The 21801-nt window shown below is 35.4% G+C and overlaps 1 protein-coding gene across 1 annotated transcript in view; it reads left to right on the top strand.

The window, feature by feature from the left end:
• Positions 1 to 21801, top strand: part of THSD7A (thrombospondin type 1 domain containing 7A) — a 208973-nt gene that overhangs the window by 93633 nt on the left and 93539 nt on the right. The window contains exons 3-7 of the mRNA XM_015811827.1: positions 7072 to 7320; positions 9298 to 9479; positions 11324 to 11392; positions 12483 to 12638; positions 14727 to 14930. Of these exons, the coding sequence (XP_015667313.1) occupies positions 7072 to 7320; positions 9298 to 9479; positions 11324 to 11392; positions 12483 to 12638; positions 14727 to 14930 (860 nt within the window). The remainder of the gene's footprint in view (positions 1 to 7071; positions 7321 to 9297; positions 9480 to 11323; positions 11393 to 12482; positions 12639 to 14726; positions 14931 to 21801) is intronic.

Here is a 21801-nt window from a genome sequence, read left to right as displayed (position 1 = left end):
GCTGTGTCCGGAGGGTTCCTGGCGAGCCGCAAGGCCTTCACAGCCCCGCCAGCTGCTTCCTCAGCTGCCACCTCTCGTAAGGCATCTTGGAAGGAAACATCTTTTGCAAAGATCTTCTGTTGTAAGTCTCTGCTCCTTAAGCCGCAAACGAAGCGATCTCGCAGCCTCTCTTCCAGATCCTTGAACTCACAAGGCCTGACTGCTTGCCTTAAGGCAGCAATAAAGTCCGCAGCAGATTCACCCGGCCTCTGGTCTCTCTGCTCGAACGCGTGCCTCCAAGCAATGATGGATAACTTCACCTGGAAGTGTTCCTTCAGCATCTTTTTCAGATCAGCATATTTTACTGACTCGAGAGGTGCAGGGGCCACCAGATTTTCTGCGATGTCAAAAGCTTCTTGTCCACAGGCACACAAAAGAATTGCTACCTTCAGGCCGTCTTCTCTTATCTGATTTACTCTAAAGTAATTCTCCACCCGTGCTACGTAGGAATTCCATCTCTCTGGGTGGGAGACATCAAAATCAGTTAAGCGGCCAATCTTCGACATCGTAAATTTTACGACCTTCACCAATTGCTTCCTCTGCAAGCTGATGTTTGGGAAAGGGTCTTTTAGCCGAGCTCACCCCCCAGCGATGCTGTACTGGCGGAATGGGATGCTGATGCAGACGCCGTCTTCCCTCGTCAGGACTTTCTGGGTAAGTCCTTCATTTCTTAAGCTTGCAAAGGATCCCACCTTCGTCGCCAGTGTTGTGTTTTTGGTTCGCAAGCAATTGACGAAGACACATGGTGTAAACAATAGCTCTTTATTCTCCTTCTCCTATAAAAGGCTCGCAGGCCTTTTATAGGGTGAGGAACCCAGATAGTGCTAACCAATAGGAACACAGCGTTTTTGCACCTTACGCATGCGCACAAGGCTGGCGCTGCTCTGTCTGGTCCCGGGCAGCTTTTACAATGCCCGGGACCATTTGCAACCTTTCTGGGCCTGCTGAGTTTCCTCAACAGGCCCAGGACACAACATTAATGCTGATAGCAAAACTAAATGGAAATGAATGTCAGGCTGACCATTTAAAAACTGAGCTTTTGGAAGTAAATCATTTAGTTCTAACCCTGTGCAGGCTCTTTCACAGGTGTCTATAGAATAGAAAACTAACTGAGATCTGTTATTTGAAAAAGGGTTAGCTTGTATTCATCATAACCAAAACCACCAAAACAGGGGCCTATGCAGAGTTTGGAGAGGGGCAAGTGGGGAAAACAGCATTATGCTATTGTACTACAAGTCCCCATCTTTTTGTAAATGCATCATGGTGATATCAGTGATTGAACTTACCGCACAACAGCATCATTCTATTTTTATCATTAGCCAAAAGCATTAGATCCTTCCAATGCATTGGACTGTAGCAGCTTAATCTGAGAAACATTTTTAGCAGCTTTCCCATGTGGTGGAGATTTCCTGGACAATTATCACTCTCCACAGATACAGTCTGATGTTGTTCTTACGTTAAAAATGAAATTATATGCTCCACTAAAGCAGACTGGAAACTAATTTATGCGTCTTACACTTTAGTAGGGTATTTAGAATCACTAGGAAACTAGGACTTATCAACCAGCACCACATGAAATAATCTATGTCTCATGCTATGCCTTGCATTCTCTTATATAATGTTTCCCTACCTGGGTGAAGCACTGCTGCATATGTTTTTTGAATACTCTCCCCTAAAGCAGACCTCACACCGAAAATACTGCAGCCATCTTTCTGTATAATGCTAATTCCAGAGACAATTTGAGAACATATTGAACCTAATAAAACTCTAGATAAGGGATTTATAGTAGTATCCTGCATCTCTGTTAGAGTAAGGTAGTATTTTTAAAATAATGGTCTGACATTGCAAGTTTATTTACAAAGATTCAATCGCTTCTTGTTTTGATTGAGATTCTATCTTCTATTTATAGTCTTCGAAATCGTATATATTCTTATTTCTTGACTGAAAACTAAACTTTTGTAATGTAATGTAATGTTCACTTATATCCAACACTCCATCTGATTTGTTTTAAATTAAAGCAATTGTTCAAACAAGAATGGTTAAAGTTGTCTTGGATTCCCTAGCCTAATTATTACATAGCAGTGCACTATACAAAAAGAAAAGATTGGTGATGTGTAGTACAGTGGGATAGTGGAAGTAGGTTCCAAAGGATTATTATGTCTATAGCTATATTTATGTATATAGAGCTCAACTCCTGTGATTGCATAAATAGAATTTTCTTGACAACAGTTCAAAAGTGGTTTGTTATTGCTGTCTCCTGGGTGTTTTTTAATTTTCCAGTCTACCTAAAACCTTGGTATTTCTGAAGGTCTCTAATCCAAGTCCAGATGAAGTCATCAAGCTGCTGAGAGATACATTTATGAATATATATTTAGATCATTAAGTGATACTTGCAGAGTTTGTCATTAGATAAGCAATTGAGATGCTGGTACTTAAAAATATAGTTGTTATTAATAGACTGATTGACTGGATTGTCTATGGAGATTCTCAGTCATCTAGGTCATGGTTGTCCCAAATGTGCTTTTTTCAAAAGGCAACTGGGCTTTGTTTTTCCTTGAAGATCTGGATCTGAACTGAAGAAGCTTTTTGGATGAGAAGCAAAATGTCTCCAAGAAAAAACAGTCAGTTGCCTTTTGAGAAAAAAAAACCACCTTTGGGATTGATTGGATTCATAAGGCTATCTTGCTAAGCAAAGGTGTGCTGTATTAGGATCTGAAATAGGAATGGAAAATGCACAAAATTTCCACAAAGGATGTGGAAGTTTTTTTCCGTCTTCCCTTATTGCCTTCTTAATATGAAACACATTTGTTTCTGGGTTCATGTGGCTATTATATTAGTCCAGAAAAAGGGATTCTTTAAAAAGACAATGACAGGTGCAGTGTACCAGATCATTAAAAAAAAAAAAACTTTCCTGACTTCAGGTCAAATATGGAACACTTTTAAGTATTAGTAAGATTCCTTCTATCTATTTAAATAACAGTAGTTCTGACTAATGTGGAATGATCTAAATCAATGAACACTGTTACTTTTAACAAATGGGAACAGATTCCTCAATCACTGTGATAATCTATCCTTTTGATTTCCTCTAACTACACACATACATACCTGCCATGTTGTTTCCTTTCAGGGCATGCAACATTATGCAGAACATAGAAAAGAGAAATGAGAAATAGTAAATCAAAGAAATTAACAGCATGAGATAAGAAAAAAGAAAAAAAGTATAAATCCGATTTACAACAACACAATTCTCTTTGCCTCTTTGTGTCTTTCTAACAAATCACTCTTGCTTCTATCACATCTATATGCTGCTTTTATACATTGTCTTTTGTTCTTTAACTTACCTATTTTTCAGGATCTTATCAACTCCATCCAATAATTATTTCTCCTTCATCAGGACCTATTTATTCTTCCTTCATTTAATTGTTTTTCAGTTTATCCTCATTCGTCCTCTTTATATAACCAGTGCTTTTTTTGTAAAAAAAAAAAAAAAAAAAAAAAAAGGGGCCGGAACTTACACACATCATACAACCCGCCTTGCCGACCCTACAAGGTTCCATCCAAAAAAGGTGCCGGAACTCCATTCTGGGTGTTCTATGAGAAAAAAAGCCCTGTATATAACCAAACCACTTCAATGTCCTTCTTACATTCAGGTTACTCACTTTTGTTTTCAATCAATCATTCAGCATCTGTTCATGCTTGATCCTTTCTTCTCTTATTTTACCATACACATTTTTTTATGTTTTTCATGGCATATCCACCTTTCACTTCCATATATTAAAGTGCTCATCAGCTCTCCATTATATAAACACCCATCTTGCAACATACAACATTCAAAATATTATACAATAAATTGATCATAATATATTCAATCTATGCATACTTTCCACTATTTTTACTGGTATTTGCATATTTTAAAATTTCTCAATTTTCCTTCTTTGGTGAACATTTTATCAGCAAATGTTTACTCATATAGTACCTCTAGTTTTAGCTATGTGCTGTTAGAAGTAAGTCTTCATCCTGGTTCATCCAAGCCGGGAATAAATAAGCAAACATGGCGACTGCTTTGGGAAGAAGGTTACAGTTTATTGCAGAAGACAGATAAGCAGCAGAGGAGAAGAAAAGAGAGTGAGCACATGGGCAGATGGTCTTTTTATACCCTCTAGCCCTGCCTGGAAGTTTCCTGTTCCTGTGGCATGAACTTTGAGGCTATTTCTGAGTGTTTTTCTAGGCTTTGATATCTGTGGTTTAATCCCATTATCATATCCTGCTTCCCAGGTGTTGGGGCTAATGACTCTTAAGAGCTTCTTTTGTCTTGAGATCCCTGGCTCCAAACTTCCTGATGGTTCCACATCTGCATATGTATAAGACCAGCTACTGCCCTGGGCAAGGAGATGAGGCCAGGTTTGGTTTCTGCTTTTCAAAAAAATGCTTTTAAAAATCCTTTTGGTGAACAATATTTTTTTCCTGCCTTTTTAATATTTCCTTCTCTGGGTTAACTTCCCACAGTGCCACATAGCATTATTTGCTTCATGATATCACTTGCACATGCCCATCATCATATCATATCTTTCCCACTGTTTTGCAGCATTCATTAAAGATTTTTTTTCTTATCTACAATGTCTTAGACCAAGATTCCATCAATTATCCTTCCCCCCCCCCATTTCTATTAGCTGAACTCCTGTGGCATTCTGTAACATAATTATTTCTTCCCCCTTTCCCCCTGTTTTTCTTTTAGGTCCACTTTCCATTAATTCTATTGGGAGATTAATTTATCTTCTAGTATATTTTCATTCATCATTTCTTCACTATCTTTCTTCACTTCTTTTACTCTGCCTCTTTTCTTTTTTCCTATGTACATTTTTTTCTCAAAGTTGATCTTTGTCATTTCCAAAAAATGTTGTGTCCCATATTCAGAACTTCCCATGATCCTTGTTTCTTTTTAATTTTCATCATAAACAATTAAACCAACTATGCTTTCAGATATATAGCCTTTTCTTTGCCAAGGGTACATGTGAATATATTTAAATTTAAAGCTTAAAATCTTGTTTCAGATAGCCCCTCTTAATCATCTGTTTTTGATATTGCTTCTTATATTGATGAGAGGGCCAACTAGTCATATCATCTAGTAGAATTATCTTTTCCCTTAGAAATTTGAGAATTTTACCCAAACACCTTACCATTTACAGGAGTTCAAAATGCTACTGTCACCAGATCATGGATTTTTACTTTCCTATGCAAGCATAACTAACTAAATTACACCAGTGTATGCTTTGTGACATATTTTAGCACTTTGTTTCATCAAAGTAGCATATGGAATGATATGGAAGTTCCTTTATCATTTTTGTGATTGACATTGAACTGATACTGAAACCAAATTAGAATAGAATAGAATAGAGCTGGAAGGGACATTGGAGGCCTTCTAATCCAGCTCCCTGCTCAAGCAGGAGGACCTATACCATCTCAGATAAGTGACTGTCCAGCCTCTTCTAAAAAATCTCCAGTGATGGAGTGCCCACAATTTCTGGAGGCAAGCTGTTCCACTGGTTAATTGTCCTCACTGTCAAGAAGTTTCTCTTTAATTCCTGGTTGCTTCTCTCTTTGATCAGTTTCTAACCATTGTTTCTTGTCCTGCTCTCTGGTGCTTTGGTAAATAACATGACCCCCTCTTCTTTGTGACAGCCCCTCAAATACTGGAATACTGCTATCATGTCTCTCCTATTTCTTCTTTTCTTTAGACTAGCCAAATCCAAGTCCTGCAGCCATTCTTCATATGTTTTAGTTTCCAGGCCTTTGATCATCTTAGTTGCTCTTCTCTGAATTTTTTTTCCAAACTCTCAACATCTTTTTTGGGATATGGTGACCAAAATTGGCTGCAGTATTCCAGGTGTGGTCTTACTAGGGTTTTATAAAGTGGTACTAATACTTCACGTGATCTTGATTCTTGATTCTATGCCTCTGTTTATACAATCCAGAATTGTATTAGCTTTTTTGGCTGCTGCTGCATACTGCTGGCTCATGGTTAAGTGATCGTCCACTAGGACTCCAAGGTCCCTCTCCCAGTTACTGTTTTTAAGCCAGGTCTTGCCCAATCTGTATTTGTACCTTTGATTTTTCCTGCCTAAATGTAAAATTTTGCTTTTCTCCATACTGAAACTCATCTTGTTGGATAGGGCCCATTTTTCAAATTTGTCAAGATCTTTTTGGATCCTGAGTTTGTTTTCTGGAGTGTTGGTTACTTCTGCCAGTTTGGTGTCATCTGAAAATTTGATGAGTTCCCTTTCAATTCCCTCATCTAAGTCACCTAAGATATTGAAGACTACTGGGTCTAAGATGGAACCTTCTGGTACCCCACTGCTTACTTCCCTCAATGTGGTTGTAGTGCCATTGAGGACTACTCATTGAGTACAGTTTGCCAGCCAGCTACAGATCCATCTGTTGGTGATGTTGTCTATCCCTAGCTTACCAAGGAGTAGGTTGTGGTCTACTTTATCAAATGCCTTACTGAAGTCTAAATATACTATGTCCACAGTACTTCGCTGGTCTATTGGTTTAGTCACTTTGTTGAAGAATGAAATAAGATTGGTTTGGCATGATCTGTTTTTAACAAACCCATGCTGGCTACTAGTTATAGCTTTGTTTGCTTCTAGTTGTTCACAGATCTGTTTTTTATTTTTCTTTTCTAGGATCTTCCCAGGTATTGATGTTAAACTGATTGATCTGTAGTGTCTTAGGTCCATTTCCCCCCCTTTTTTGAAGATGGGAACTACATCAGGCCTTTTCCAATCCTCAGGAGTATATTAGAATATACAATCACAGGAATTAGTAAAATAATTCTTCAAATGTGTTATTAACCAACCAATCAGTTTTGAGGATAATAAAAGGCATGTAGAAATTGGTTTTGTAAAGAAACCTACCTTTCTCTGAAGGTATAGCTATTGTACTAAGAATGCAAATTTGGTTAAGGGTTAAGGGATATAATTAGGAATTTAATGAATTAATCCTTTTTTTAAACATTCTGATGTTCTTTTACAGCTTTTGTCAACAAGAAAAGTTGCCAATTACATTCCAATCATGTGTGATCACAAAGGAATGCCAAGTGTCAGAATGGTCTGAATGGAGCCCATGTTCCAAAACATGTTTTGATATGACATCCCCGAAAGGGTATCGTACAAGAACACGGACAATCAAGCAATTTCCTATTGGCAGTGAAAGTGAGTGTCCAAACCTAGAAGAAACAGAGCAGTGTGTAACTCAAGGAGATGGAGTGACTGCTTGTATCACGTAAGTAACGATATATCTCAAGATCTTTAGCATTATACAACCTTGAGGTTCATGTTATTCTGGCATTGTGAGTGCTTAAGTGAATTAAGTGAGAATTCCAAATCCACATTTCTGTTGAATAAATAATGGGAGGAGCCTATAATTTCTCTGCTTTTAACACAGATATGTATGCACATTCTACATCAGGGATGTCAAACTCGCAATGTCATGTGACGTGTCGTGACATATCGCAACTTTTTTTCCATTGCCGGCAATGGGGTGGGCGCAGTTTCAACATAACACATCTGGCCCACAGGACGGCAGTTTGACATGAACTTCTCTTATAGTGTTGAAGGTTTTTAAAGGTGTCCTGTGATGCAGGAAGGAATGGTGCTGTTATAGCTTCCATAGTACCAGAATAATTTGCACCAGGTTTTGATTCAGGTACCGTTTGCAAGAAAATAATTTCCCGTTTCCTTCACTGATGTCTAATACAGAATATTTATCACATATTTATAATACAGAATTTGCTTAGGGATAAAATTATCATTTTTGACCTTTTGGAGACAAAATTGTGGCCTGAGGAAATGTTCCCTTGATATTTCCTTAAAGTATTCTTTCAGTAGAGCATTTTGTGGCATTTCTTTAGTTCACAAGGATGATTGAGATTTAACTTACTGGAAATCTTGTGCACTGGCTGATCAGAAGCTCACACATCATTCATCAGCACTGCTGGGCTCAGTAGGAGCCTTCTGCAGAATTGGTTATCATCTTGACAAAGAAAAAATTGTAAATAGGTTACACACAGAGAAACATACATTTCAACAAAGAGAAATAGAGGATGGTTCCATTTGTTTTGTATTTTGTTTTAAAAATGTAGACATGCACAAATTGTAAAAAAAAACAACAACCCTAGTACATAGGTCACTTATCAAAAGGAAATTGAGGTTTAAAAATATTTTTCCTTCAACCATTAACATTTTAAAAGCATAGGTATCTTGAACATTATTTTATATTTGGTACCATTCTTTAATTTCAAATTATGATTTCAGCTGTACAGATCCAGAATGTTTTTTCCTTTCAAGCGGAAATTTGTAGTAGTAGTTGTAGATAATAATATTTTATTCGGTGAACAATTATCTGATTTGGACTAAACCTCATATTTTTAATATTTTCTTAGGCTTAGACCAAATAATGTATCTTATGTAAGATCACTCATAATTAAATCCTACTAATAAATGAGCATCAGGAAATTTAGCAGAAGATTGTAATGCTCTTTGACATAATTCCTATTTTAAATCGCTGGGATTTTTCTTGACTCAGTTACCTAAGCCATTTCAATAGGATCTGCATTCAATTTAAATAATTATTCACTTTTATTAATTTTATGTTAATTAATTATAATTTAACAACTTGTAAATACAAATGGTATTGAACAGGTTCAGATCCTCAAATATTTCAGAATTGCTTGTCATATCACCAGTTTATGCAGGTCCCAAATTCAATCCCTAAAAAGAAGGTCTGAACTGAAGCTGCCATAGTAACATTTTTATACAATTACCCAGACTGAAAGTATATGAGGCCAAAATAATACCACCAATCTATGGCTTCCAAATATGTTCAAGTCATTTCAATAGGATCTGAAGTTTAATTAATCAGTTTGATTAATTTTACATAATGTGACAACCTGTTGTAACTAACTGCAAATTCAGTTCTAATAATTAAAACAAAAAATAATTATTGTTGCTTACTATATTGAAAAATGTTTCTAAATGAGAGTATTATCATACAGTTTCCCTTTCATTTGTAACTTCCAATGTTTTCTTAGTCTTCCATCTTTTTCCTTATGAGTAAGTAATAACAATTGTGAAGTGAAAAGGCGGAGCCATTTGATCAGTAACGTTAGGAACCATCTTTCTGTAATGATTCTTCATGCAATTTCATTGTGCATTTATCTATTTTTTATCTATATATATTGTTGTTGTTGTTGTTGTTTAGATATGGCTGGAGAACCACAGAATGGACAGAATGTCGCATTGACCCTTTACTCAGCCAACAGGATAAGCGGCGGGGAAATCAAACATCTCTTTGTGGAGGTGGGATTCAGACCCGGGAGGTGTATTGTGTGCAAGCGAATGAAAATCTTCTCTCCTATTTAAATACACTGAAGGAAAAGAAAGGTATGAATATTTCATTATTATGGAAGCTAAATTTCCTAAGGTAGATTTTTATCATTCTTTTAAAACTATATTTCATTTCTAAAATATATTTTTGATCTTTGACATTACGAAAACCTGTAGCACCATGGTTAATGTTAGCTAGGAATCAGAAAAATTATGGTTCACATATTTCATTTGCCTGCCACTAGGGGTGTCTGTACAGCATGGTCAAAAAAGTTAAGATGATACCCATGCCATTTTTTAAATGCGTCACACATAAAATAAAGTTAAATTTTTGATAGCAGCCTTATGGCCTGCCATCTTTTTTCACCACACCCTGCAGGCTGCCATGAATTCAAGAAATAGGTGGGAGGAAAGTCATACTCTTTAACTGCAACCTGTCTGGTCTCCTCATGTGCAGTGGTAGATTTTGTTTGGTTGCCCAAACTAAAATTTTCAGTTCTATCAGTTTTTGCATGTATTAGAACTATTCTTTAGTCCTACCCAGGCATTCACCTGGATCTATGAGAGTTTGGGCTTAGTTACATAGATACAGACATACACACAAATTGCAAAAACACATTGTAACTCAGTAAATGATCCCCATTTAATTTTGTGAGGAATTACATAAGAGAATATTGTGGGAGATTGTACTTATAAAAAAAGGCAGCCTCCGCAAGTGTGATACATTCAAATGTCTTAGAATAATAACAACAGAAATCCTAAAATTCATGGAGGATGCAGTCCTAATATATTGGGAAAAGTGTAGGAATGTAGATTGTGATCTGAGTAGGAGGAGAAATCATATAGTATCACATCATAGTTTGTTTTTCCTATAACATTTTAAAATAATTTCTAAATTGCAAATTTTAATCAATGCACCTGGTTTACAGCTTAGGATTATCTAAAACACTCAGATTATATAAGATGTGTTATAAGATGTGTGTGTGTGTGTGTGTGTGTGTGTGTGTGTGTGTATATATATAATTATGCTAAATTATATATATATAATTATATATATCTAATTATGCTAAAAATGTGAATCCTGGGTAAATCCATACCATAAAATAATCCGGATAATACTGGTGTTTTATCCGAACACCAGTATTATCCTGGTGTTCTGATTATTTTATGATATATATCTTGCTTAAAAGCCCACAGTCCAACCCATTTCATATAATTCAATATATAATGTACTTGGAAGAATGTCTAAAAGACTAGGTAGCTAACTTTCATTCTAATACCTATCCTGATTGAAGTCAAAATATTATACTTTTTGCTTACAATTTCTACACAAAGGTAATGGGATAGTGTAGAATATTTGCAAACACAACTACAACAACAACCAATCAAACCCTTCACTGGGAGAAATGTGTTTGTAGGAATCAATCTGCTTTTAACGTGGGAATCTGGATTTCCATAGTTTAAGATCTCTTTGTTTGCATCAGTTAGAATAAGATTTATCTTCATTGGGGTGTAATAGGAAAAACAAAAGCCTGTTTGGCCTTTAATTTCTGTGAACCAGAATATGCTTTTAAATATAAGAAATCATTGACTGCTTATAGAAAGGAACCTTTTATTTCCTCAGAGATTCACTAATAAAAAGACAAACATTAAATTTACAAGTCTTCAGAGAGCAGAATACTCTCATTAGAGTTAATTATAATAGGATTCCACTATGTTTTATTAGAAGGGGAAAAGTGCCTAAAATGGATCTGGCAGCAAAACAGTAAGTGTGTCCTATTATTCCACCGAGAATGTCATAGCTCTGGTATAAGCTATGGGTCAAATGCAGCATATTTGTATCTACGTCTACCCCATCCTTCTCTGGTATTTGTGGAAGTCTTTGTCCACATTTTTTTCAGAAAATCAATCCCAGAGAACATCAAAGACTAGTGCTGCTCCACTTCTATCCATCACTTTTGAAATAACAGGTACGTAATTCACCCTGAAGGTCCAATCAAACATCTTTTAGGACTTATTTCTCTGTAGGTGAGTAGACTTTTGGGTTATAATCACAGGTTTATGAAAGAATTTCTCTGCTTCTGGAATACCTGAGTTTTCAGTTTAAAGAATTAATGTTATTCATACAAATATTAAACATGCATATAATTACACTTCGGCATTAATGATCCGATATGCACAGACAAGGAATTTTAATATTAAAAATTAAATATATTGCTAGAAGGCTGTTATAGAAAGCATTAGAATGGAAAATTGCTGGTAGGCATATAATAATTTAGTGGCTTTTACTATTTTAGGTGTTAAAATTTGTAGCATTTATTTAAAATACTTGAAATAGTTTAACATACTTAGAGTGAAATAAGAACAAAAAATGGGAATTAAATGAGTAAAAACTGGAATATTAGCAGTTGAAAAAAGGTAAATATAATGATTTGGCTTCTTCTGGGTTTATGTCAACATGACATAAAAGAAAAACTAAAAAGTTATTTTATGTATATCAACACTGGAGCTTGACCTATACAGAGAGGGGATCATTTTAGAGGGACAGTTACTGCTTTAGAGAAGGTTTGTCTTCATGTGGCCACCATACAGCATCTACAGGCTAAAGAGCAGAGAGCAGGTTCGATAAATTTGATTAGTTTTTTTTAGGCAACCGATTCCTAAATTGTTTAGGAATCGGTCAATCAATCAATAATAAGTCTTAGTGGCAAGGTGGTAATCTAGACGTATAAGGTGAAATCCAAATAGCATCCTGGAGGTGGCATTTGTCACTGGTTGCAATTTCCAGATCCATGACTCTCATTGTCTCCTTAGAATGCCCACTCCACCATCCACATTATTAAAAAATGGCACCTCACCAAAATCTTTAGGTTTTCTAGATATTTCTGAACTTCCCACAAAAATTTAGCCTAAAAGAATTCATTGGCTGTGTTTCAATTACAAGAGATTAAAGACAGACGTTATCGCTTTCTTGACTTTTTGGGGATTTTTTTTATTTTTTAGCAAAGCTATCTTTATGTTAACAAACAAAACCTTCATGTTTTGTCTTCTCTTTTACAGCTTCTAAACCTGTGGATTGGAAACTGTGCACAGGCCCTATTCCCAGCACTACCCAACTGTGCCACATCCCATGTCCTATAGAGTGTGAGGTATCAGCTTGGTCAGCATGGGGGCTTTGTACCTTTGAAAACTGTGAGGACCAGCAAGCCAAAAAGGGTATGTAGATTTTTTTAAGCAAGTTCCGTTATTTTTGCTGCATACTTAGTTGAAGCAGCTTAACGGATCCATAATTTCTTATGATTTCTTTTCTGGATCTTTTTATAACTCATGGTTTTTACAGTTTCCCTTTCCATTTATTTTGATAGATTATATATCTCTATGAGTTGTATTCTACATTACCCAAACAGTATTTTCATATTTGTCTACGAAGATCTGCTAATAAAGAAATGTCACATTCCGTAGTTTGATGCAACTAATCCTGGTGAATTGTAACATTGAAAGGATACTAATTCCTAGCTCTAAGCAGTAATAATTACTTACGTTTCTCTCTGGAACTAGAGCTCGTTCTTTCTGATTTTGGAAGAGGAAATCTAGACTTTCTGTAATACCTCCCAAGGACAAAAGGACAGAGCCCTAATTGAGAAAAATATAAGCAAGCAAATCAGTATAAATATTTCATTAGTACTTTTGTGACAGTTATTCTAATAAGAATAATTATGGGATGGCAGATCCAGACCTTCCCTCACTCTTCCTCTAGAGAGATCAAATTGTTTTAAATACTAACTTTAGAAAGGCAAGTCTGTGAATTTTTACATAGCGATATAGAGAGAGGTATTACAGAATTGTCCTTCCTCTTGAGTCTTTGAACTGCCCTGTTAGGTAGTTGAGAATTATTCTGCTCTCATTATTATTATTATTATTATTTTCATTTACTGCTGCTTGTAAAGTATTATAATCTCTATAAATCCCTTTGCATCCTCCTTCAGTATTTATCATTCTTAATCCTCTTTCTTTCCATTCTCTATCAGTGTTATAGCTCTACATTTTTGAGGTTTTCAAAATATTCTTCTCTTACAAGTTGGCATTCTCTTCTTTCCCTTTTCATCTTTCAAACCAACTTTAATGTTGGTTTTTGTGCTTTTCAGACTCAATTTATTCTTTTATCCCGCAACAAATATTCTTCCCTCAGAAAATCTAGTTACTACTAAAACTCTTGTTGTCATGATCCTTAATTGGGTTAAACAGGGTATTATAGGGCAACAATTTTTGAACCAAACCTAGCTCAACTGGGCTAACTTAACAGAATGTGCCTGAAATTTGAGATCAATGAAGCCCAAGGGACTGAAATTTGGGGAAGTTCTACTGCTTCACACTACTGGCGACTGCTGCTGCTGTTGTACTGCTGAGGTATTGCTGGCATCACATGATCTTCATTTTCAATGTTCCATGACAGTTTTCCAGTCAGTCTCACAATCCCTCACTTTCTCCCCCAGTCTCAGTGTGTGCGTACCTGCATACCTTCTCCAGTCCATGCTACTCTCCTTCACATTCCCTGACCTGTACTGCCTCCTCAGGCACCTTCTCTGACCTATACAGTACTTCATACAAACTAATGCACACTCACCTTGAGCCATGCAGCATCTCTTCACACTCCCAAGCAACTCCAGGCACCCTGTCAGACTCTTTCCACTGCCCCCCACCCCATGTGCTATCCTCGATCAGAGCAGCATCTCTCAAACATCTATGCAACTGCCATGCATGCTTCTTGACTTGCACCATCCCCCACATGCCATGGCACCTCTTAACACATTCTTCATGTTGTTCGTGTTACCTGAGCATTATCAATTGTATTCATGCTTGCTTTGAATACATGGGAAATCCCTAAACTTTGGTTATATAATTGAAGTATCGCAGTTCAAATTGGATTAAACCCAGGAAGACAAAAGGAACAGATCTTCATTTAACCTTGATGCTCATTGGGTTATCAAATGGCATTTTCTCTCATTTTAGCTTTGTCCACAGGGCTGTTGTGAGAGTAAAAGAAGTGAAGCTACAGTGATTGATTTACTGCTTGTCCCTTGGGCAATAATAAGGAAACATCGGTGTCCTCTGTGATTGATATATTATTGGGATTTGGGGGGATAAAGAGTGACATGATTACCTTCCTAGTTGTATGATATCATGCAATTATAAGAAATAACTTACAATAGCTATTTGTAGGTTATGGAATTTAAAGTGGATAAAATTAATGCTTTTGTTTTATATGTAAAACCAAATAATTGTTCCTTATTTTGGAAACTTAAGGTTTTAAATTAAGAAAACGTCGCATCAAAAATGAACCCACAGGAGGCACTGGCAACTGTCCCCATTTGATTGAAGCGATCCCGTGTGAAGAGCCTTCTTGCTATGAATGGAAAATAGTGAGCCTGGATGAGTGTATTCCAGACAATGAGAAAGATTGTGGACCTGGTACACAAGTGCCTCAAGTAGTCTGCATCAGCAGCGATGGTAAGTTGTCTAGTTAGATCCTGTGGTTTGTCATTCATTGATTAGGGTTCCCACCCATTGCATGATAACCATATATCATGCCTTGCATACAGCATTAGATAGTTCTATTGTCTATTCTATTGAAATTGTCCATGAGATTAGAATAGCGTTACTATGAGGATTAGTACTGAAGGTCTGAAATGACAATGTGTTGAAGAAAACCTAAAACAACTACCTAGTTGCGATGTGGACCTTTGGACCATGGATATATTGTTCTTCTTCTTCTTAATCTTCAACTTCTTAATCTTCAATCAATAACTGTGAATTAGAAATTAGTATAAATTAGACATACATTGATTGTTCATGTTCTAAAATTTAACATTAATAGATTTTCTGTTTTCAAGAAATGAAAACTGGATAGACATTAATCTAAACTATGAACAAGCTATGGATGATCACTATAGTTTATCTTTGCTGTAAATGAAGCATTTATGCTGATGTCATGGTAGTTTGATGGTTGTCTCCTGGTTTCTAAGCTAGCACCTCAACCTCTACACCAAATAGGCTCTTATTCCATTATAATTCAAACAGAATGGAGAGTGCTATTTTATGCTTTAAAGAAGCTATTTTCACAATATGTGGGCCACTATAGAAAAGGCTTGGCAGCTTATTCAGGCTACCCAGGCTTCAGATACAGGAAGGGAGACTCAGGAAGCTCTTATGAGATGTCCTTTTTACTCTTTATTTATTTTCTGCATTGACAGTGAAAATTGTAGTCTACTCTCTGATATTTCTTCATACATTGCATTTTGGCTACTTCTTGTAACAACTGTCTAGCATACTGTTATAATTATAAGCAAATCCAGACAGCCTTCTTGACCATTGCAGAGAATTTTGTTCTTAATGTAATTGTAGAAGTTGGATTCCTTATTACTTCTCCAACATAATATTCTTAGGGAATTTATAGCTGCTGCACCAATCCCCATAGTTAAATTCTTTTTCAAATGCCAGTTCTTCAACAGTAGTTTCCCAATGGCTGCATATATAAATACATAAATATATGGACAACCATCAAATGGTAGTCAAGAGATTTAAAAAATGGTTCTAGTGGACATACATTAAATAATCAACCAGTCAAAAAGATCTAATTTAGACCAACTGAAAAAATGTTCTGTATAGAAGAGACATAGAGCCCTTAAACTTCTATTCCCAAATCATTTGCTGCACAATAAGAAAATAGGAAAATGACGAAACCATGAATCAAAATGATGATCAAATGTATGTTATAGTTAAATACAGAACATTTATTGGGGAGGGGTAAAAAGAATCATAATTAAGTCCACAACCACACAATCAAACCTTACCCCATACATTTTATGTATGATGCATTGTATGTGTCCCATCTAATTACTGGAACTCCTTAGAAGTGTTTTTGCACAAACAGCAGCTTGTTGTAAAAGCTGAGGTCATGAGCGCTTCTGATAGTAATGTTGTTGGATGGTCCAACTGTCTATAAAATGAAAGTGATTGTACAAATCACTTCCGAGCCAGAAGCCTTGTAAATGCTTCAGACAGGTTGAGGCAAAAGGTCACTCGGTACATATTTAACTGTTCCGCCAATGTTTTATAATTAAATTGGGAAGAGGGAATTGAAGTTGATTAGTGGTGCACACAGATCTGTAATGTAGTCTTGTTCTGTGGTTTCAGATTTGACTTACAGCTGAATTGGGTCTCATTTAGGGAAATTAAGAATTCAGTTATAAAGTTTATTTTATGTAAATAGCTAAGCACATATTTTTCTTATTTTTTGTCCTTACATATATATTTTTAAAAGAATATAGGCAATAGTCTAATATAAATCAAGTATTCATTTGACAGAATATAATGATTCCTTACTTGCCTAGGTGATTGCTGCTCTAAAAGATGATGCAGAAATCCAAAGCATATCTATATCTTCTTTCATACAAGTGGACATTTATCAAAATATTACAAATCAATTTTTAGCATAAAAATGAGTGATTGAAAGAAGAATATTTCAAATGACTATCAAATACACTCAATATGTTAGGAACTTCCAAATACAAAATTGTCACTTTTTTCCATAAAGGCTTGGTGATATAACAAAGAAGGAGAGGGAGAAACTAAATTTTTCAAAAATAACCATTCCAAAACAGGGGATTTGGAGAAGGGGAAGAAGCTATAGTAAATTATCTCCCTTGTTGACTGCAAAAAGTTAGGGAACTCTTTTTTTTAAAAATTCCAAGTAGTTTTATGATTTGGTGCTGGTGGCAACAAAAGTAGTGGCATGTAGGTCTACATTACAGACTCAAGATATATCAACTTTGCATTTTGCATGTATTTCTAATGTCCGACTTTTATAAAGTAGAGCTTTAGTACTTTAAATGCCTTGAATGCAATCCTACTGAGCTTTTAAAATGATAGTTAACATATAATTTTTTAATGTAAAGGAAGATATAAATTATTAAATATTTATTGGAGAGTAATCATATTAACTGCATTTAATTGTAATTGCAATTAAATATAAATGAACAGAAAACACATTTAATTTTTTCAAGTAGTGCCATTCTATTCCCTCTCTTAAAACTACTAGTAAAAAATAACCTTCTCCCCAGAAAAAAAAAGTGTGCATTCCTATTATAAAGTACCCCTTGCTTTAACTCTATTGGGTTTAGTGGTTGGTGAACATTTCACATGGACTCAAGATTCTAAGTTTGCCATTTCAATTAATCGGTTTCTTTCATTGCATTTTCTGCTGAAATACAGCTTTTGGAAATATACAATGATGGAAACCATAGATATCATCTCTTCATCATCTCCATCATCTCATCAAAAACATTTACTGTACCAAATTTTTCTAGTAATCTAACTTTTAGTCTTTCCATGTCACTGAAACTCATTGGAATTTCAGTTATGAATTGGTTTGGAGGATGATGTATTAATTATAAGTCAATGTGAACATCAGCCTTTTACTCATAACATTAATTGAGCTACTTAACAAATGGATGAGAGAAAAGGTTTCATGTGTAGCTCATATTTTGGACTGTTCATCTAAAATATAGTCATATGAATATGTAGATATGGTTCTTCTTCAACATTTAAACTAATTTAAATCTTCAACATTTAAACTAATTCTGATTTTGTTCATCCCTTTAACCATTTAGTCCTCCTTGCCTAATATTATCAGATTATTATTTTTTTTCATATCATTTTCTCATGTACTGAAAAATAAGAGAACTAATAAAATTGTAGCCTTTGGTATTTTTGAGATTGTTCATGTCCATACTTTAATAAAGGTAGACTAATGAATACAATTGTTTATTAATTTGCATAAATACATTAAATATTGTTTAGGACATTTTACCTCTAATATTCATCATCTATTGAAATAGTAATTTGCTTTACACCAAGTTAAACTATTTATTTTTTCAGCCAAATGAAGTGATGATTGTCAGATATCACACATTTTGAATAGCATGCTAACTCTTGAAGCCATATCTTGTCTTGCCTATTTGCTTAACGGCAAAGCTCAAAATAAATAACATGATGTGGAATCTTCATTAGAAAAGAATATATTTAGTCCTTCATGTTGCTGAAAAAAATTTGAGGCAGCTATTTTAGATTCTTGCTGTATATAGGTGAAAGTGACTTAATTGTCCTTGTTTTCATCCAGCCACATTCAATGCCTTTATGCCCTGCAATCTTTTGAAAGCAGCTATTTCTGAAGAGAACATTTCCCCAAAAGAGATGGTTAAATGGTTAGGAAGAGAAGGAGCAGAGAGAAAGGGAATGAAAGGGGGAAAGAAGCTACCAGCCTTCTTAAGTCTCTCAGTCTCTCTCTCCCTCTCCCGCCCTCCCTCCCTCTCTGAGTGTGTGTTTATTGGTTGGCAATGCTGTTTTCTTTCACCACCTTCTCTATTCTGTCTTTTTTTCCCCAGAGAAACCAGAGATAATCAAAAGAATGATTCCATCTCTGATGTCCTTTCACAACTGTGATAGGTCACAATGGCTGAGGGAATTGGTTTGAAATTCAGCAGTCAGATACTTATTGACAAACAGTCCTTTAAGTTTAGAGCATATGCTTTGAATGCACAGTTTGCAGATTCAGATCAAATCCTAGGAAAATCCCTCTAGAAATTTCAGAGCACTAATCACTTGCATATGCATATAACTGAACTGGATGGAAATATTTCTGTATTGTAATGAAGAAGGGCCAGGGAAGCCATCCTTCCCTCTCAAGTCTGTCCTGTTTAGCCCCTAATGACTTTATATGATATATATTCTGAGGCTTGAGACTGTGTGCAAATTATCTGTGTTGATGTCTATTAAGGAGTTTGCCTAATTGTTGCATATGATGCAGCACAGCTGTGCATGGATATAAGGAAAGTGGTAACGCTTGATTCATAGTCAAGCTTTCACTGTGGGCACTGCAAAGGATCTTTACTTAAAAAGCTTTTATCTGAAGTGATCTTGGTTTTGTTACCTCTTCCCAGAGCTAGTAATGCATGTAACTTAATGAGATTACACAGCAAGACTTTAAAACCAAAACCTGATATAAGACGCAGTCAAAGAGATATATGTTCTTTTAAGTGTCATTGTAATTCTCAGCCTGTTTTTCTGCCCCAAGCTTCTTCGCAGCATGCTGCAAGAAGCCAGTATTTTAAATCACAAGACGGGCACTGCTCTATGGTTAACTTCATTGTTTTACTGTAAACTGAGCCTATAAAACAGATCAGCATCTCTTTTTTCCTGCTCTCTGAATCATTTAATGTATTTGAAATATAATTAGCTGGGATATTATGTTTAAACCTGAGGTCTCTTATTTTACAATTAAGCTCAAATAGCAGTGTCTGAGGGGGTGTTGTGTACAATTAGGGATGAGCATGTCTATTCAATTTGTTGGAAGGAAAGAAGCCATTATAGCCATTCAGACAATACTGTGATAATAGATTTATCCTCCAGTGCTCTTGTTGAAAGCTTCTGATTGCCATTTCCTTCCACCGTGGAGGGTAGCAATTGGAATTTTAATCCTGGTTGGAGCAGGCAGGAAGAAGACCTGAGAGTTACTCCTCACCATAAGGGGCTTTGATGAATTGCTGTTGTTCCTATTCCTGTTTTTGTCACAACCGTTATGTTATTATATCATTCCAATTTGCTGACAAGGAATGGTGCAAGCCTTTGTCATTCTGTTTTTATATTGAGAGCAGCTACAGGGATGAGTAAAAGACAAGAAAAAGGATCCCCTTTCTCAGGGCTGTTAATAATTTTCATCTTATGAATATTATTTGGATAAAGGTGAACTAAAAATTAATCAGTTATATAGCAGTTCCATGCTATCTTAATGTTACTGAGTAGCAGAACAAATGTAAAATGGTGCACCCCAAGATTAAACAATATTATCATACGTGTCTTTTTTAGTTTAAAAAAATGAAAAGCCACCGATAAGTATAATGCTTTTTATTTATTCAGCATCAGTTTAGAAAATATAGGTTCTACTCATATTTTGCTGCAGGTCTTCTATTGACATATTTATTGTAGTAGTTTGTATATTTATTGTAGTGCTAGGCATTGCCCGAAAAGATAAAAAAGAGATTCCATGTAAGAGATAGGATGTCAAAGTAATGAAAGCAACATAATAATGCAAACCCGCCCCTTTTTTATATGTCAAATCCCCAGGCAGCAGGGGGCAGAGTTTGCAACATGGTGTTGATTTTGTCATTCCAATGAAATCAGCAATATTTTGCGGACACCAGTGAATTACAGTAATACACCATCTTGCAAGAGGAAGGCAGCACTTTGGTTTATCTCAGTAATATTCATTGCACTATAGAAATGCTTTTATTTTGATATTTTGCAAGGTAACATTTTGGTAGTGAGGGTCAAAGAGAGGCAGGTGTGGAATAAAAACAAAAATGGACAACTAAAAAAATGTATGGTGTTTGCCAGCTAATAAAAAGAACCACACACCTTTTAAGATTGGACCATCCAAGTGGTAAATGATTGTCCCACTTCCATTGCAATAAATTGTTGCATTAAATACATCTGATGATGCAGTTTCTAAAACTCTACAAAATTATCTTGATTAGAATCAATATGTTTTTTTAATAAGGCAAACATTTGCAAATAAAAATTAGGTTTTTACTGAAGCACTAAGAAAAGAACAAGATGCCTGCAATCTTGCACTGTATCTGTTATGTTTACCATAAACACTAGCTCCTGAAAGCCCTGCAAAACAGAGAGAATTTTTGACCTTTTAAACACCTTTTAAACACCTTTAATGCATAGTAATCTGGACAATCTACTGTTTGAAAATATTTCTAATGAAAATAATTGGTTGAAAATATTTGATGTCCTTTGGACAAGCTTGTAACAAACTTTCACATAATTATATTGTACCATATAAATAATAATAAAATGCTGGTATAGGTTGAGATTATCAATATACCCTGTAGATATATGCTCTGTAGGATGTAATTAGGCCTTTTTTGATCTTATGGATATAAATTCTGTAGCTTACTTCCTTTTCTTTTCCTTCCAGGAAAATTTGATTTCATTCATTCATTCATTCATTCATTCATTCGTTCGTTCGTTCGTTCATTTTGCAAAGGGGCAGTTTATTTTATTTTATTTATTAAATTTATTGGCAGCCATTTTCCACATGAATTTCTGCAATTGCTGAATGCTAATAAGCTGATGGAATCAAGATAAAATCACGACCTAAAAACTGCTGTTTGGGTTCAGAAAATTCCTATTTAATCTAACAACCTTTCTCATAGCAAATGACTAAATACCCATAGCTTATTCGCATCTTCTTTCTTATATTTCCTGTTCATTAAAAAATCAGAGCCATACTTTTATAAAATGGAGATACTAT

This window comes from Protobothrops mucrosquamatus, unplaced genomic scaffold, assembly GCF_001527695.2.
Source record: "Protobothrops mucrosquamatus isolate PMUCROS unplaced genomic scaffold, P.Mucros_1.0 scaffold52, whole genome shotgun sequence".
Classification (NCBI taxonomy): Eukaryota; Metazoa; Chordata; class Lepidosauria; order Squamata; family Viperidae; genus Protobothrops; species Protobothrops mucrosquamatus.
Note: the sequence above shows the minus strand (reverse complement) of the source record. Positions and strands in the feature narration are given on the sequence as shown.